The 19359-nt window shown below is 37.5% G+C and overlaps 1 protein-coding gene across 1 annotated transcript in view; it reads right to left on the bottom strand.

The window, feature by feature from the left end:
• FBXO3 (F-box protein 3) overlaps positions 1-19359 on the bottom strand; it is a 39384-nt gene that overhangs the window by 13667 nt on the left and 6358 nt on the right. Inside the window, 4 exon segments of the mRNA XM_012649643.1 lie at positions 6379-6424; positions 7583-7787; positions 9691-9805; positions 19245-19359. Of these exon segments, the coding sequence (XP_012505097.1) occupies positions 6379-6424; positions 7583-7787; positions 9691-9805; positions 19245-19359 (481 nt within the window).

The raw sequence follows: 19359 nt of genomic DNA, 5'->3' as shown, positions 1-19359 counted from the left end.
TGTCTGGTTCCAGTTCTAAGTGGGAATGTTTTCAATTTTTCCCAATTTGGTATGGTGTTGGCTGTGAGTTTGTCATATATGGCTTGTATCATTTTTAGGTAAGCCCCATCTATACCTATTTTGTTAAGCATTCTTATCATAAAAGGATGTTGAATTTTGTCAAATGCTTTTCCTACTTCTATTGAGAGGATCATAGGGTCTTTGTTTTCGCCTCTATTTATGTGGTGAATTACATTTATAGATTTGCGTATGTTGAACCATCCTTGCATCTCTGGGATGAAGCCCACTTGGTCATGATGGGTTATTTTTTTGATAAGCACCTGAATTCGGTTTGCTAGGATTTTACTGAGAATTTTTGCATCTATATTCTTAAGGGATATTGGTCTGCAGTTTTCCTTTTTTGTTGCGTCCTTTCCTGGTTTTGGTATCAGGGTTCCGTTGGCTTCATAAAATGTGTTGGGGAGGATTCCACCCTTCTCGATGTTGTGGAATAATTCCTACAGGATAGGCACCAGTTCTTCTTTGTAGGTCTGGTAAAATTCGGATGTGAAACCATCTGGTCTGGGACTTTTCTTTTTAGGAAGATTTTTTATTGCTGTTTCAATTTAGTACTTGATATTGGTCTGTTCAGGAATTCTATTTCTTCCTGGTTGAGCCTAGGGAGGCTGTGTATTTCTAAAAATTTGTCCATTTCCTCCACATTTTCCAGTTTAAGTGTATAAAGGTTTTTGTAGTATTCATAAACGATATCTTGTATCTCCATGGCATCAGTTGTAATTTCACCTTTTTCGTTCCTGATGGAGCTTGTTAGAATTCTGCTTTTCATTAGTCTAGCCAAAGGCGTGTCAATTTTGTTTATTTTTTCAAAGAACCAACTTTTTGTTTTATTAATCTTCTGTATAGTGTTTTTATTGTCAATTTCATTAAGTTCTGATTTGATTTTATTAATTTCACTTCTGCTGGGTTTGGGGTCAGTCTGTTCATCTTTTTCCAACTCTTTGAGATGATTCATTAGGTTGTCTATTTGTGATCTTTCTGTCTTTTGGATATAGGCATTTATGGAAATAAACTTTCCTCTCAGGACTGCTTTAGCTGTGTCCCACAGATTTTGATAACTGGTGTCTCCTTTGTCTTTTAGTTCAAAGAATCTTTTGATTTCCCTCTTGATTTCCTCATTTATGAAATAATCATTCAGCAGAAGGTTGTTTAGTTTCCATGACTTTGTGTGGAGATGAGAGTTTCTGTTGGGGTTGATTTATAATTTCATTCCACTGTGATCTGAGAAGATACATGGTATAATTTCTACTTTTTTAAATTTTTTGAGACATGCTTTGTGACCTAGGATATGGTCAATCTTAGAGAATGTCCCATGAGCTGATGAGAAAAATGTGTATTCAGTGGTTTTTGGATGGAATGTTCTGTAAATGTCAGTCAGGTCCATTTGTTCTAGAGTTCTGTTTAAGTCCATTATTTCTTTGTTAATTTTCTGTTTGGAGGATCTGTCCTGTGCTGTCAGTGGGGTGTTGAAGTCTCTGGCTATTATGGTGTTGCTGTTTATCATTTTGTTTAGATCAAGTAGAGTTTGCTTTATGAATCTGGGTGCACCTAAGTTGGGTGCATACATATTTAGAATTGTTATGTCTTCTTGTTGAACTGTACCCTTTACCATTATGTAGCGACTCTCTTTGTCTTTCATTACTTTTGTTGATTTAAAGACTAAGTTATCTGACATCAAAACTGCCAGGCCAGCCTTCTTTTGGCTTCTGTCCGCTTGAAATATTGTTTTCCACCCCTTCACCTTGAGTCTGAATGCATCCTTGCAGGTTAGATGTGTTTCCTGAAGACAGCAGATACTTGGCTTGTGTGTATTTATCCATTCAGCCAGCCTATGTCTCTTCAGTGGGCAATTCAAGCCATTCACATTTATTGAGAGAACTGATAAGTGGGGCAAATTTCTGTTCATCCTGTTGGGTTGAACTTTGTTGCTTTGTTTTCTCTCTTGAGCCATTGTAGTATCTGGCCTTTGATCTTTAGTTTTTGAGTGATTTTACATTCGTGAATGTTTATCGTGCTGATCCGTGTGTAGCACTGTTTTGAGTACTTCTTGGAGGGCTGGTTTTGTCTTCGTGAATTCCCTCAGTCTTTGCTTATCTGAGAATGCCTTTACTTCTCCTTCATATACAAAACTTAGTTTTGCAGGGTACAAGATTCTAGGCTGGGCATTATTCTGTTTCAGAAGAGTGAGAATGGGGCCCCAGTCTTTCTTGCTTGTAAGGTTTCAGTTGAGAAGTCTGGCGTTATTCTGATGGGCTTTCCTTTGTATGTTATTTGTCTCTTTCGCCTTACAGCTCATAGAAGGGCCTCTTTAGTGGATATTTTGGTCAGTCTGATGACTGCATGTCGTGGTGTCTTCCTGTTTGCAATGAATCTCCCAGGAGTCCTTTGAGCTTCTTGTACCTGGATATCTAGATTTTTAGCAAGGCTTGGGAAATTTTCCTCTATTATATCTTCAAATAGCTTATCCAACCCTTGTGGATTTTCTTCTTCACCCTAAGGGATGTCCATAACTCTCACGTTAGGCTTCTTCACATAATCCCACATTTCTTGTAGGCTTTGCTCTTTTGTCTTATTTCTCTGCTCTATCTCTGTGACTGACTTATTTAATTGGAAGGTGTTATCTTCAATCCCTGAGATTCTTTCTTCTGTTTGATCTACCCTGTTCTTGAGGCTTTCCACTGTGTTTTGTAGTTCCTTGAATAAATTCTTCATTTCCAGTTCAGTTTGATTTTTCTTTAATATTTCAATTTCTTTAGTGAATTTTTCTTCCAAGTTCTAGATTTTCTTTGTGTTAGTTATCCATTTTTTTTCTTGCGTATCATTGAGTTTTCTTACAATCCATGTTCGAAATTCTTCTGTCATTTTAGTGTTTTGAATTTGGTTAATGTCAATTGCTAGAGAGCTGGTGTTCCTCGTGGGGGGTGTGCTTTCCATTTGATTCTTCATACTTCCAGAGTTCTTTTGCTGAGTCCTTCCCATCTGGATCAGCCACTGCTTCCCACCTTTCAGTTTTCCTTTGCAAAGTAACACGCCCTGTTTAGGCTCTGTTCCAGTATATGCTGTTTAGGAGCAAGGCATATTGCAGCTGCTGCCTAACAGCCTGGATGTGTGCGCTTCTACGGTTGCTTGATCTGCTGCTAGGGGGAGCCGCTAATATGTTGTTCGGGGTTCTTCTACCACAGTTGGGAGGCTGCTCCTGATCGGAGGGATTACTTGGGGAGCCTATAGTGGCCTCTTGCCAGGATTTTTGTTCCCTGACCATGAACCCCACTGTTGGCAGCCCACTGGATGCGGAAATCCAGCCCCAGTGTTATGATCCTACTGGATGATCTAAACCGGTCTGACGAGCAAAGTCACTGGGCTGTCAACTATTGATCTGTGCCAAGGCCCCGTGGATTCATGCTAGTCACATAGGGAAGGTGGCTTTTCTTGCCTCTCCCGACCTCCAGGGGTGGAGCCTACTGCTTTCGGCAGGAAAGTTGCTGGCTAGGGGGAGGGGGCGGTGTCCCAGTCCGCCCAGCACCCCAGCACCTATAAGTCCTGCAGGTGTTAGCGTCCCACGACTAGGGAAGTATTAAGAATTCACCCATCAAAACGGGCCTGGCTAGTTGACCATAGGTCATGTAGGGGCAAAGCTTGTTGTGAGAGTCCCCAGGCTGGGGGAAAGGAGCTGCCTGACACTGTAGAGCACAGCAGTATCTGGGTTGTGGACCCCGAAAATGGCGACTGCCCGCCCACAGAGTGCTTGCACTGGGGGCAACTGTTCAGGAGTTGGCAGGTGCCAGATTGGGGAGGTGAGTCATCAGGATGCCTGGTTGTCTCTTTTATGTCGCCCTCCCACAATCTCAGTAGGAGCTCTCACTCTTTCTGACCCACCCTGAGCGGGCCTATTCGCCTGCAGCGTTTTCCAGGTTAGAGTCCCCTACTTTGTGTTCACCTCCATTGTTCTAGTCCCGCTGACTGCCAGAGGCAAGTTACCTGTTTCCTAACTCCCTCCAGCAGTAGCTCAGACCAGTCCCTCCCCTGCCCAGTGCAGTCCTGGCACAGAGCTCTGGGGGGTTCAAGATGCTTCCCGCTATTGTTTTCTCCACAAAGCCCCACGTCTCCTGCTGCAATTTTGCACCAACTTCAGGCAGGTCCCTGTCTGAGTGGGTGTGGAGATCAGTGGGGAAGCAGGACGTTCTCCTGTGGGTCTGATCCCACTGTACTTGCTGGCCAGGCGGGCGCAGCCATCCCACGTTCTAGTCTCTATCATTTGTCTCGCACTCTCCAGATTTTGCGATCCTATCTCCCGTTCACCTTTTTTTTTTCCTGTTTTGTGCGTCCCACGCTGATTCTCTGCCGATTCACAATGCTGTTCTTGTGGGGGAGCCATCCATTCATGTGTAGCAGACCGAGATCCACGCCTCTTTCTCTGGGAGCAGGAATCCAGGAGGTCACCTTTACTCCGCCATTTTTGTCTCTCTCGTGTATTTTAATGTACCTTAATTTATTATAATACATACCAGAGTATGTTCTTTAAGATGAGGACAGAATAGGCAGCATTCACTATTAAACTTACTGAACACAGATTCCAGTTTTCTTAACTTTTTTTTTTTTTGAGATAGGCTCTCACTTTGTTGCCCAGGCTAGAGTGCAGTGGCCTCATCACAACTCACTGCAGCCTCAAACTCCTAGGCTCAAGCAATCCTCCTGCCTCGGCCTTCTGCATAGCTGGGAATATAGGCATGTACCACCATGCCTGGCTAATTTTTCTGTTTTTTGTAGAGACGGGGATTTCACTCTTGCTTAGGCTGTTCTTGAACTTCTGGCCTCAAGCAATTCTCCTGCCTCAGCCTCCTAAAGTGCTAGGATTATAGGCATGAGCCATTTAAATACTTATTAATAGTGCATTGAACACCAGGAGATGCCATCTTGTATATTACCAAAAATTCTAAGAAAGTAAAACTTAGTTGAATCAAGATGCAATTTATATATTGCATGGTAATTTACCTTTTAAGATAAGCCCATGTTTTAGAATTTCTGATAGTACTGAGGTTTTATCAAGATACGTTAAAGGAAGCTGCTTTCTCATCTTTCCTCCCATCATTAATTTCCCACCTCATCTCTTCTCAGTGTATTTCAAATCTTTTTCTTTGTTCTCCCATCCTAGGAGAAATCCTAGCTACTAGAATAGTACTACTAGACCTTAGTACTCTGCTGTAGTTGTGGTGTTTTCCACACCATGTCAGAGGAGCACCAAACTAAGACTGAGAAACTCACAGGGTCTAGCTAGCAGCTTACCTTAGTGCTTAGGCAGCCTTTAGTTTATAAATTGAGTAGCACTGCTGGACTAGAGCCACCACAATCATCTCTAACAGTGTCTGCTATGCAAAAATGCCAATGAGGGCAACAAGCACAGGCATAACCTCCAGACGGTGCTTAACTTAGAAACCAGAGACCAACATGAGTCAGAGTGAGCTGAATGCTAGGGCCTAAATTTAAAAGCTTTTTATAACTTACTAGGTAGGGGTGAGATCTGCTGGATATTGTAAAGTACACCACAAACCTGGAATGTGCCAGAGTATGGAACAAATGGAGACTGATAACACTGTTCAAATTTCCAATTAGAAGATATAATTACATACAGATGACTTAGCCTACAAGGACCCTTTGCTATTAATATATGGGGATGTTTAATACGTGTCAGCACTGCCTTTAAAAAGCAGAATGGATGGTCAGGAACTGTCTCTTAGGTGAGCAAAATCTAAGCAAGACAAGACTGGATGAATAGCAAAGGGGTGGGCTGTACTCGCATACAAATTGAAGGGTTGTCAAAAACCTGTAAGAAATATTTAAGGCCAAGAAAAACTAGTTGTACCAAGGAGTTTATGAGGCACACAGTTTACACTGGTCTCTGAGGACTGCTGCTTCTGAGGTCTCTAATGTGACTTGTTAGTATCTTAACTATAGTATTAGCACAGAAAAAGTTGCTTTATATATCTATTCTCCAATTATATTAATGTGATTGGTGGAAAATGCATGTGGTGTGTTAAGGGAACTATACATATTCACAGCAAGTCTATGCCTTTCAGTGTTCCATAGAGGAGTCCTAAAAGCGAAGAATGTATAGGGATTGGCTTTTTCCAAATAGAAAAAAAATTCAAACAATGTACAAGAGCTATTCTAATGAGCACCTAGATGCAGTACTTATAAACCAGCAAACCTTAAGAAATACAAGTATAAAATTGCCAGATGCTCAAGTAACTGAAAAAGCTTTAAACAACTTAATTTGTTAAACAAGTAGGAAGAAGGAACAAGAAAGACTTTTTCTTCTCCTACCTATGATAAACATGTCAATAGCAGCTGGATTCCGAGCCATTTGGTCCTAGGTAAGAAAAAGAATACAATTGATAAAAATACATTTTACTTAATTTCTCACTGTTCATTATCTGTATCTTTCTCTGGAGACAAGGCAAAACAGATAAAAATAAATATAAGTGTTCCAACCAATGCTCAGATATTCCTCACACTTTTCAGTTCATGCTCTTATGACTTCTATGTTTAAGGCTCTTTCTATAAAGTCCTTAGAAGAATGTCAGGCACTTCTCAAAAAGTTAAACACTTATGTAGTGCTATTACCGCTACAACGAATGAGGAAGTTATCCTTGAAGAAAACAATTATTAAGAGAAAGCTGAGGTAAGAAGATATATGGCTTGTTATCCTAGTAGAGAAGGTTTTGGATTCTGAGTCAAGAGACCTGGACAATTCTATGTTAGTCACTCCTCTCGGTAAAGGGAAAGCCCCAGCCACCATCCTACCAACCTTAGATGTCAAGTCAAAAATGAGATAAAACACGTGAAAATGCTTGAAAAAAATGAAAAGCTATGTAAGCTTTTTAAATATTTAAAATGTTGTATGGAGTCACATGTCTCAGATAACTGTGAAAAGCATTTTCTATTACATGTTAAATTCTTTTTTTCAGTAAAAAGTTCACATCTAGGCAAAAATGAAGGTGAGGTTATGTAACTAAGGAATTACTGAGAACCGAAGAAATAAAAATGAAACCAATACTATGACATTTTCTACGGTTACATTAAAATCATAAAAGTCTCCTAAAAAGGAACCACATTTTTTAACAAGTCAAATATCTACTGAAGAGAATTTACAAAGTTTCTGTTGTACTCAGAGCTTGAATCAAAGGATGTTCAAAAGCTAAATTTTTAGAAAGTTAGTAACATATATTACAATTAAATACTTCAACAAAAAACTTCTCATTAGTAGTCTTTAAACTTAAAATACCTTAACACAAATCACAGCTCTCCCTCTGTAGGTACACACTGGTTTGTACTGTCTGCCCAGCGGTAACATTTTCCTTTGGCATTCCATGCCATTATGTCAAAATACTGGCACTCTAGTTAGGTTTGTAATTAAAATCCATAAAGTTCTATACCCATTCTACAACCCTGAAAATGCCTAATGCATACATTTATACAATCATCAGAATGCATCTTAAAGCCACATTTAAAAACACTTCCTACTTACTGGACATTGGTAGAAAACTTCATTTTTATTTCGACCCTCTGCAGCTTCCACTGCTATGTACTGACTCAAACCAGTATGTATGCAAAAAGTTAAAGGGAGACAGTATTTCAGTCCCTGTCTCTGCTGGAATCCTCCGGCAGCTGTATCGACGTCTAACAAATCTTCAGAACGATAGTGATTAGACAGTGCCATACTTCCCAACAACCTGAGGAGAATATAGACTCAGAAATGTAATACATTGCAGTGCCAAACAAACAGCTGTGCTTCATCTTTTCAATGAATAATAATTTCACATTGGCAACTGTATAAGTACTGATTAACATGACAATTCTAAACTGAGAATACCCAAGACATACAATTTCTACATATTAAATTCAAACTCTTTTGACTGGAAAGAAGATTTTGATTTAAATTAAAAATAAATGTCTAAAATGCCTAAATGTCAGCCTTTTAAAAATACAGTTTTATTTTTTTCAAGAATCTACCTTGCCTGATATATTGATTTGCCAGTGTCTTGCTACGCATGTGTATACAGCTAATTTAACATTTAAAGGGGCAAATTCTCTGAACCTTTATCTTGATATGACCTTTAGCTTACCCTATGCAACCAGACAATATAAATGCAAATCAGCCTAAACCTTGTCCAAATTTCACAACCTTGGAATACAAAAGGTACAAAGTAATCTCACTACATATACATGATGGCAATACAGGTATCAAGGACTACCTGGTGGTCCTTGATGAGATTCCTATCCTAAGTTTCAATGCTTGGACCATGTATAGATAAAAATTCCTGTGTTGAAATTCATGACCTGTTTGTCGTGTCAGTTCTGGGCAACTCTTTTAACAAAGTTCTCTCCTGTTTGCTCTTGAAATATGATAATTTTTCAACTTCGCCAAGTTTCAGTTCAATAGAAAAACAGACTAGGAAGAAACAGCCAATCACTTAGCCTTATCTAGTCCTAACTGACTTCTATTTCTGACCCATGCCCAATATTCGATTTCAAATATGACTTTGTAATCTCAATATGATCATCTCTGGGATTCCTTGTACTCACTCAGCCCTGATCTGAAACTGTAACAGAGCCTCACATGACTCTTCACACACAAAGGAACACCAGGCTCCAATAAGAACGTTGCAAAGTTCTCCCTAACAATTCACAAGCACAGAGTCTCTGAAATAGCTTAATTGCATACAAATACAAAAGAAGTAAACCCATTCAAAGCAGACAGCTTCTAAAACTTTAAGTGAATTTTGATGGCTGCTACATGGTCTGCTTTTACCAAAAACGTGCACAATGAATACTTCATCTATTAGAAGTAAATTATAAATAGATCATTCAATTATAGGCTATGCTTAAATATAAGAAAACTCTTAATTTCTTTCATATATATAGTTCTGAATAAATTATTGCTTTTTACATGTATAGTAGACAGAATTTGCATACAGCTCCCAAAACAATTTACCTGGCTACAACAGGATAAACACTTCTAGAATTTTAACAGTTTAGTTAAAATATACTCACACATGCCACTACCCTATGTCCCATAATCCCCACCCCCAATCAGACTTCATTTTAACTATAAGGATGTGTTGGTAGAAATGATGTTTTTATGAGACATATTTGTTTGGGTAAAATCTAATTCAAGCTCTATATTTTGTTTTATGCATTACTGTAAGGAGGAAGAGGGAATTCCTATACTTCTTTAACTTGTGAGGGGCAACTACAAATATAATTTATTTACTTTCATTCTAGAAAATAACTTGCATTATTAAAAATAACGAAAACAGGTAAGGCATGGTGGTTCATGTCTATAATGTTAGCACTCTGGGAAGCCAAGGTGGGAGGATCACTTGCGGTCAGGAGTTTGAGACAAGCCTGAGCAACACGGCAAAACCCCATCTCTACAAAAAACAGAAAAACTAGTAGGCATGGTGGCATACACCTGTAGTCCCAGCTACTAGGGAAGCTTAGGCAGGAGTATCGCTTGAGCCCAAGAGTATGAGGTTGCAGTGAGCTATGATGAGGCCACTTCAGTCTAACCTGAGCAACAAAGCGAGACCCTGTCTCTAAATAAATAAAAAACCAAAACATTGAAAACCTTACCCAGGAACCACTAACTTCTGCCCGTTGTGGATACGATATGAACATCGATAATCATCAGGAAGCTTGCAACCGATCTGAGCTTCCACAGCATCTAGGTCTTCCTCTCGAGCACCCTCTGCAAATACACAAAAAAAGCAAACTGTGAAGAAATAAAGCCTTAAATCTAAGAAGAAATACAATCTATCTGCTTACCAATGAAACAATCTTAGAGCAGGTGAATTCTGTCTAAAATGTATTGCTCAAACATAGGGAAATCAACTGAAAACTCATTTGATGCACTGAGCAAGCAAATTCCTTCGTTTCCTCTCAATAGGGAAAACACTGGTACTTAGCAAAATATGGAAAGGTAGACACGAATGAGATCCACAATAATTTTTTCACATTACAACACAAACTTTAAGATGTATCTCATTTTTCTACATCTAATATATTCATATCGCTTTACGTAAAAAAACAAAAACCCTCGGAAGTACTCTAAATTGATGTTGCTCAAGAGTTTTAATGTGGTCTCTTAATGGGAAATATAGGACATACAGTATATAGGTTCATGCCATGAAGAGGTCATTAACTTGAATTCTACTTTGCATATTTGTAAACTTGCCATATATTCTAGCTTTAAAAAGCAGGAATTAATTGCAAACACCAAGAGAAGAAATCCATTCCCAGCAATGGTCCACTAGTTTGCTGGACCAAACCTAAACAACAACAAAAAATTGGTTTGAAGACATCTGGAGAACTACGAAGGCTGGGGGGTGGGGTGGGGTGCAGAGTCCAGAAGAAGAAAAACCTGAGAGATTGACCAGGCATCAGGAACCACCTTCTGAGGCAACTGCCAATTCTGAAAGCAAACACGAGGCTGAGAGGCCAAGCAGCTGTGCAATTAGGCAGTACCACAGGGCTTGAGGATAAAAAACTTGAAGTTTAGGGTCCACAAAGGAGAAAAGGACCTGGGAAAACCCAGGGTTTTTTGACTAGGATGCTGAAGGACCACATTCTAGAAACAGGATGAACTGAAAATAGAGTAGTCCTTACAAAGCTTCCAATCAAATCAATCCCCGACTAGATTAAGGTGATCTGCCCCTTGACTAGCTGCTCCTAAAAGCCAGAGTAAATCCCCAGAAGAAAATAACATTATCCCCAAACTCAAAATTATGTCTAGCAATCAATCAGAAAAACTAGGCCTATATGAAGACAAGAGCTGACTAGAGCAAGAGAAAAAACAGAAAGTAGAACCAAATACATAATACGTCCAGTTACTGGAGTTAGTAAACATGGACTTAAAAATAACTGCAATTGATATTAATTCAATGAATTAAATGACAAGATGGAGACTTTCAGTAAAAAATAAGAAACTATAAAAATGAATCAAACGGAAATTTTAGAGCTGAAGAACACAATAACTAAAATTAAGAATACACTGAAAGGGTTTAACAGCAAGAGGTTTAAAGCTGAAGATGGAATTACAAACTGGAAGCTAGGCCAGAAGACAAAAATGGGTGGAAAAATACAATAAGAATCTAGGACACATATGGGAGGAAATGGTGGAAAGGTCTATGGTACATGCATTGGAATCCTGGAAGGAGAGGAGAAACAGAATGAAGCAGCAGTATTTGAAGAGATAACAGCAGAGAATTTTTCTGAAATTGATGAAAACATCAAGCCATGATTCAAGAAGCACTACAAACCCCACGGTGAATAATTACAAAGAAAATCACATCAAGACACATCATTGGAAAATTGCTGAAAATCAAAGACAAAGAGAAATCTTCAGAACAGCCAGAGGAGGGAAAAAGCATATAATTACCTTCAGAGGAACAACAATAAGACTGCATCTAAATTCTCAGTGGAAACAGAAGTCAGAAGAATTGGTATCTTCAAAGTGGTGGTGAAAAAAAAAAAAAATCACTGCTGACTAGAATTCTATATCCAGTGAATACATCCTTCAACCGTTACAATGAAATAAATACATTTTTAGACAAACAAAATCTGAAAAAATTCAGCAGCAGTCCCTCATTTAAAGAAATACTAAAAGGTTACTTCTTATGGCATAATGCAGCGGTCCCCAACCTTTTTGACACCAGGGACCAATTTCATGGAAGACAGTTTTTCCACGGACTGGGTGAGCTGCCACCTGGGCTCCACCTCAGACCATCAGGTGTTGGATTCCCATGGGGAGTGCTGCAACCTGGATCCCTTGCATGCGCAGCTTGCAGTGGGGTTCATGCTCCTATGAGGGTCTGATGCCGCTGCTGATCTGAAGGGGGTGGGACTCGGGTGGTGATGAGAGTGATGGGGAGTGGCTGTGGCTGCAGGTGGGGCTTTGCTCACCACTGCTCGCCTCCTGCTGAGCGGACCAGTTCCTAGCTGGCCTTAGACCGATGCTGGTCTGCAGCCTGGGGGTTGGGGACCACAGGCATAAAATGTATAGGAAGAAAAAAGATACACTAAATACTAAAAGGAATTCTTCAGGTGGAAGGAAAATGATCCCAGATGGAAGCATGAAGATCCAAGAAGGAATGAAGAGCAACCAGAATAGGTAAATATGAAGGTAAATCTACAATAATATTAAATATATATAATAATAATGTTTTCAGGAATTTTAAATATGTAAAAATTTAAAATCACACAAATTATAATACAAAAGGCAGAAGGGAGGTAACTGGCGTTAAAGCATTCTAAAGTTCTTTCATTGTCCAGGAAGTGGTAAAAATACTACTTTACATTATTGGACTTTAATAAGTCAAAGATAACATGTTTTAATTTCTAGGGTAATCACTAAAAAAAGAAAGGAGCAGGGAATGGAATAAAACATAATTAAGAAGATTGCAAAAAAGGAACGGTGAACAGATGGGACAAATAAAAAATAAATAGGAACATGGCATAAACTCAAATACATTAGCAAATCTATTAAATATGAATAGACTAAATAATCTAATGAAAAACAAACTGACAGACCAGAATTAAAAAAAAATTATATACAAAAGATACATTTAATGTAAATATAGAAAACAAAGCTAGCATAGCTCTACTAAAATAACATGAAATATAAGGCAACCGTTGTGTTAGAGCTAATGGAGGACTTTTCGTAATGACAAAAAGATTAAATTCACTATACAGATATGTAATTCTAAATTTTATGTACCTGCTAACACAGCTTGAAATATATTTTTTTAAATGACAGAACTAAAATGGGAAAAAGATGTATCTACAGTCATAATGGCTGTATAAGTTTTCTACTGCTGTAATATTAGCAGCTTAAAACAACACTTATTATTTCACAGTTTCCGTAGGTTAGAAGTCCAGGTGTGACTCAACTAGGTCCTTTGCTCAGGTCCCACAGGCTGAAACCATGGCATCAACTGGGACTGCTATTTCATCTTGTGCATCTTGTGCTTGAGAGAGTCTTCCAAGCTCTCTGGTTGTTGGCAGAATTCAATTCCTTTTAGTTGTAGAGTTGAGGCCCTCAGCTCCTAGAGGCCACCTGCCATTCCCTACCACATGGCCCTCACCATGAGATGCCAGTTTGCTTTTTCAAAATCAGTAAGACATACACACTATGAATCTCTCTGACTTCTAGAATGACTTATTCCCTTTTAAGTGTTCATCTGAATAAATGAGGCACACTCAAGACAATTTCCCTTTTGATTAATGATTATCTCAAATTTAACTAATTTGGAACCTTAATTACATCTGCAAAGTCCCTTCACCTTTTTCATATCATATAACCTAATCATGGGAGTGAAATTAATTATATTCACAGTACCACGTACCCCCAAGGAGAAGCAATTATACTGGGCATGTATACTAGCAGGTAGGAATTTGGGGGGCTATCTCAGAATTATGCCTACCATAGTGAGAGACTTTAACATAGTAACCAATAGAATAAGCAGATAAAAAGATAATATAGTTAGAGTACAGAAGATCTGAATAAGATTAACATATTTTACCTAATTATGTATACAGTACTGAACTCCACAACTGTAGATTATACATTCTTTTCAAGTGTACCTAGAACATTTACCAAAATAGATCATACACTAGAACACAGAACAAGTCCCAAGAAATTCTAATATTTTTTTTTCTTTTTTAGAGACAGAGTCTCGCTCTTGCTCAGGGTGGTCTTGAACTCCTGATCTCAAGCAATCCTCTCTCCTCAGCCTCCCAGAATGCTAGAATTACAGGTGTGAGCCACTGAGCCTGACCTGTCCCAAGAAATTCTAAATGACTGAACTCATGTAAGGCATATTCTCTGATCCCAGGGAAAAACATAAATTACATTAAAAAGATTACTAAAACATCCTCAAATGTTTGAAAATTAAGCAATACATTTCTATATAACCCATGGGTTAAAGAAGAAATCAAAAGAAATCAGAAAATACTTTGAACTGCATGGTAATGAAAATATAACATATAAAACTTATGGGACAAAATAATATGCTTACAGAGAAATTTATGACCCTAAAGTCATTTGGAAAAACAAGATAGCCTGAAAATCTATAATCTAACCAATCATCTCAAGTCAGGACAAAAAAAAAAAAAAAAAAAAAAAATCACAGTAAATTCAAAGAGAAGGTATCAAAGAAATTAATGAAATAAAAACAAACACACAATAAAGAACTGACAAAGGCAAAAGCCAGTTCTTAGAAAAGATTCATAAATTAATTAGCCCCTATCTAGCAAGACTGATCAAGAAAAACAGAGAGAAAGTATAAATAACTAATATCAGAAATGGAAAAGGTGATATCACTACAGATCCAACAAGCATTAAAAAGAGGATATTATGAAAAACTTTATGTTAATAAATTTGAAAATGGAAATGAAGAGGGCAATTTCCTAGAAAAACAACTTATCAAAATTGACATAGAATAAATAGAAAATCTGAATAGTCCTATATGTAATAAAGAAATTGAATCTTCAACTTAAAAGCTTCCTACAATGAAACCTCCAGGATTGAAGGGCTTTGCTGGCGCATCCTACTAATCATTTAAGCAAAAAAATAAGACCAAGCTTACGGAATCTCTTCTAGGGAACAAAAAAAGAGGCAACACTTCCCGACTCGTTTTACCAGGCTAGCATCACCTTGATACCAACACCTGACAAGAACATTGCAAGAAAGGAAAATTATAGGCCAAATTCTCTAATGAACACAGATGTAAAAAAATCCCAATAAACTACTAGCAAATCGAATCCAATACATATAAAAAGGATGATATACTACAACCAAAGTAAGTTTATTCCAGGAATACAAAGTTTGTTCAATATTCAGAAAATCCACCAATGCGATTCATTGCATTAACAGAATGAAGAAGAAAAATCATATTGGGATCCTAAGGCAGACAAGGCATTTGATAGAAATTCAATTATCCATTTAAAACACACAAAAAAACCACTTCCCAAAGTAGGATCAGAAGGGACTTTCTTCAGTATGATAAAGAATATCTACAAAAAACGTACAGCAAACATCCTATTTAACGGTGAAATGTTAAAAGTTTTCCCCTTGCAATCAGAAAGATAAGGATGCCCACCATCATCACTTCTCCCCAACACTATAATGAAGGCCCTAGCCAGTGCAAAAAAGCAAGAAAAAGAAATAAATGTATATAAGGACTGGAAAATTAGAAATACAACTGTCGTTATTGTATATTCCCGGGGAAATGCAAATTAAAACCACCACTACATACCCAGCAAAAAAGCTAAAGTAAAAAGAATGACAACATTAAAAGTGCTGGTAGAAATGTAAACTGGTAGAATCACTTTAAAAAACTGACAGCATCTTTTGAAGTTTAATATAAGCACACACTATAACCCAGCAAACCCAACACGGAGTATTTACCCGATAGAAATATACTTGTAAGTGAAAAATGTACATAAAAATGTATAGCATTATTTGTAACAGCCAGAACTGGAAATAACCCAGATATCTATTAACAGTAGAATGAATGTATACACTGTAGTGTACTCATATAATGGAGTACTATACTGCATCAAAAATGAACAAACTACTGTTATATACAACATAGTTGACTCTCACAAACAAAATAGAAATAATTCATATGAAATACATACTTAATCATGCAATTTACATAAAGTTCAAAAAAGAGAAAACTACTCTATATCATTAACAATCAGGATAGCAGCTGCCTCTGTGCAAGAAGGAAGGAATATGGGGGGGCTTCTAGGTACAGGTAATATCCTACTTCTTGATCTAGAGGGTGTTATGATGAGCATGTTCACTTTGTGATTACTGCACATTTCTATATGTTAGTTAACACCATTAGTGATATCATGTACCCTCAGATATAATGTGATGAAAGGGCACTTTGACTCTGCAATAATCTTTCTAAAAAACCATAACTCCAGCTCTAGTCTAACCATGAATAAAATATTAAGACAAATTGAATTTGAGGGACTTTGTACAAAATACCTGAGGAGTACTTTGTCAAAACTGTCAAGGTATAAACGACAAGGAAAGATGGAGAAAGTGTCACAGCCCAGAGTGCACTAAGGAGACATGACAACTAAGTACAAAGTAGTGTTTTGGACTGTATCTTGCAACAGAAAATGGGCATTAATGGAAAATCTGGTGAAATCCAAACGAAGTCTGGAGTTTAGTCAACAGTAATGAACCAATGAAGACGTCTGGTTTGATAAATGTCCCATGGTGGGATATATTATGGGTAACCGAAACCGAGTGAAGGGGTATACAGAACTCTCTGAACTATCTTCGCAACTTTCCTGCAAATCTCAAATTACTCCAAAATAAGAAGTTTATTTTTAAAAAGAGAAAATTTAGTACAAAAGAATCAAACTGAATAGCTACCTGAACTACTGGATGAGGAAAGAAACTAATATTTGTATGGTATATGCTACATGATAGACATTTAACATACAATATTAAGAAACCAAGAGTTTTTTGAAGAGAGAGAGCAGCTAGACAGAAAAATGTAAAAACAAAACCAAAAACAACAAACAGACATGGCAAAAACAAAAATATAAGGAAATATACGTTTATAATACAGTAAAATCAAGGTTGAAAGAGGCATCCTACTATGATAGAATTTGGGAGCCAGACAGACCAGGGTTCAAATCTTGGCTCTACCAGTTACTGACTGTGTGATCTCTGGCAAGTTATTTCGCCTCTTCGATCCTCTCTCCTCACCTGTAAAGGGGGAAAATACCACTTCCCTCAGAGAATTATAATGAGGATTACCTAAAACTTCATGTTTAATAAAGTGCTTTATGGGTACTCAATAAATATTCATTTACTTTCTTTCTACCCTCAGATACTCATATGAAGAAGCAGTGAAAAGTTTACTAGGAGCCGAGAAGGCTAGATTATAGAGTTTTATCTCTGTTACTAGTTTTGAGACCTTGCATGAGTCACCTAAACTCTCTGGGTATATTTCTTCACCTGTAGAATGAGGGCACAAGCATAAATCAGGGATGGGCAAATTATAGCCCACAGCCCAAAGCCTGGCCTGCTGCCTGTTTCTGTAAATAATGTTTTATTGGAACACAACCACATCTATGTGTTTATGTATTACCTATGGCTGTTTCCTGCAACAACAGTTGAGTTGAACAGTTGTGATAGAAACCAGGTATCCCACAAAGCCTCAAATATTTACTTTCTGGTCCTTTAAAAAAAAAAGTTTGCCAACCCCTGGTCTAAAAGATCCCTAAGATCCCTTTCAGCTCTAAAATTCTAAGCCAACACTTAAGGTAAATATGAAATTTGAAGATATGTGATAAGAACATCAATATGCCATAATTTCAAGATATTCCATAAAAATTTTCCCAAGACCAATGCCTATTTGCTTTCTGATTTTCCTTTTTATCTGCTACCTCTATATTCTTGAAATTGAATCAGGGATCGTGGCACCTGAGGTGGGCAGCTAGGTTCCTGACTCAGTTCTACAATTCACAAACCCAGAGTTCTTAGAACCCCCAGCACTGTAGGTATCAAAGAGCCTTTATCCTACTCCAACTCATAACAAAGTCCCAGAGAACTGGTACCTGGGAGCCTGGGAGTAAAACAGGAGCTATCAAAGAATTCTCTGACAACCTCACTGCCAATCGCTAGGTACAGAATAGTAAGTAGTCAGCCTTGAAATACCAAATTGGGAATTTAAAAAGGGGAGGCTACAGAGAGAAGCTGTTCTGTATCTTTACTTTCTTCCCTTGTTGGTCGCTCTGTGTCGAAGAGAACCATGTCTCCATTTTCATATTCCAAATGTCCTAATATTTGGAGTAGCTCTTAAAGAGGCCTAACACATTCTAAACAAAATAAGATAGGTCTGTTCTCCCTTCAATCAATGTTAAGACCATAGCTCGAGAGTCTGTCCTACATTCAAATCCTGGATTTGTTTTTTGTTTTGTGATGGTAAACAACTTACTCAGTGTTTTATACCTTAGGTAGCTCACCTATAAAATAAAAATAGTAATTACTTATCCCAAGATTTTTGCAAATTAAATGGACTAATATGCGCCAAATACTTAGCTTAGGGCCTAGCTTTGTGTTTAATAAATAATAGCTATTGTAAGCCCTTCCCTATTTTACTTATCACTACCAAATACCTATTTTCAGAATTATTTTCCTCTTGAAATACTTAACCCCACATACCAGGTAAATAATAATATTCTTTTCCTGTAAGAAAATAAGCTATTAAAAATATTAATCAAGGGTACTTTCCTTCAAAGTTCTACTTTACTCTCTCTGCCAAATTATTCTTTCCTCTACCTTCTAGCTATTCAGTTTTAAGCACATGGTCATACAATCACGATTTGTATGAAAGTAATATCTGCAAGGAAAATGACAGTGGAAATGTGAAATGCAAAAGGAATGCTATTTCAAAAGAGTCCTTAGCGTTAACAGAAGGAAAATATTTGAGAAGAACTGATTACAATTTTAGCTTAGCAAAATCAAAAGATGTATACAATGTCTTTCAGTGGAGAAATGTGAAAAAACTTGGAGGATAAAACAGATAAGTAGCAATATATCTGTAATCTGTGCATTTTCATGGGCAATAAATCAACAAATCAAATTAATGAAAATAGCTTGTTAATATTTCTTCCCGAAGTTGGACAATAATAGTATAGTAGAAAGAGCACAGATCCTGGAGCCAAACAGACATCAGTTCAAATCTTAGTTTCACTACTCTGTAAATGTCAAAATAAGGATAAAAGTTTTCCTTACTTATTATGACACTCTTGTCTCTTCAACACCCAGGTTCTTTCCAAATATTAAAGAATATTTAATATTCTTTATATACAGATCTAATGATATAATAATATTAATCTAAGGATAAATATAAGGATAAAAGGAGTTCAGCTTTCTCTTCTAGTAAATAATCATGGAGGTCCCAAGGCTGAGCAAAAACAGGGGAAGCACTAAAGCAATACTGGCGTTCTACTTCCTTGACCAAATGTGAACAGTGAATTATAAACAGATTGGATTAACACAGTCGTACAGATGATAGAGATTCAAAGTTATTTAAATTAAACTATTTATACTAATAGTAATAAAAATGAGGAAAAGAGATCCTGCATTCCAGTACCTTTCAGAGATAAAACCATCCGAGGACACCTGGGCTCCAGATATTTCTTGAGATCATCCCAAGCCTTTTTAATAGCAGCATAATGGTCAATGTATCTTCCTACATCAGAGTAAGT

Source organism: Propithecus coquereli, unplaced genomic scaffold (assembly GCF_000956105.1).
Source record: "Propithecus coquereli isolate 6110/MARCELLA unplaced genomic scaffold, Pcoq_1.0 Scaffold30, whole genome shotgun sequence".
NCBI classification, from domain to species: Eukaryota; Metazoa; Chordata; class Mammalia; order Primates; family Indriidae; genus Propithecus; species Propithecus coquereli.
Note: the sequence above shows the minus strand (reverse complement) of the source record. Positions and strands in the feature narration are given on the sequence as shown.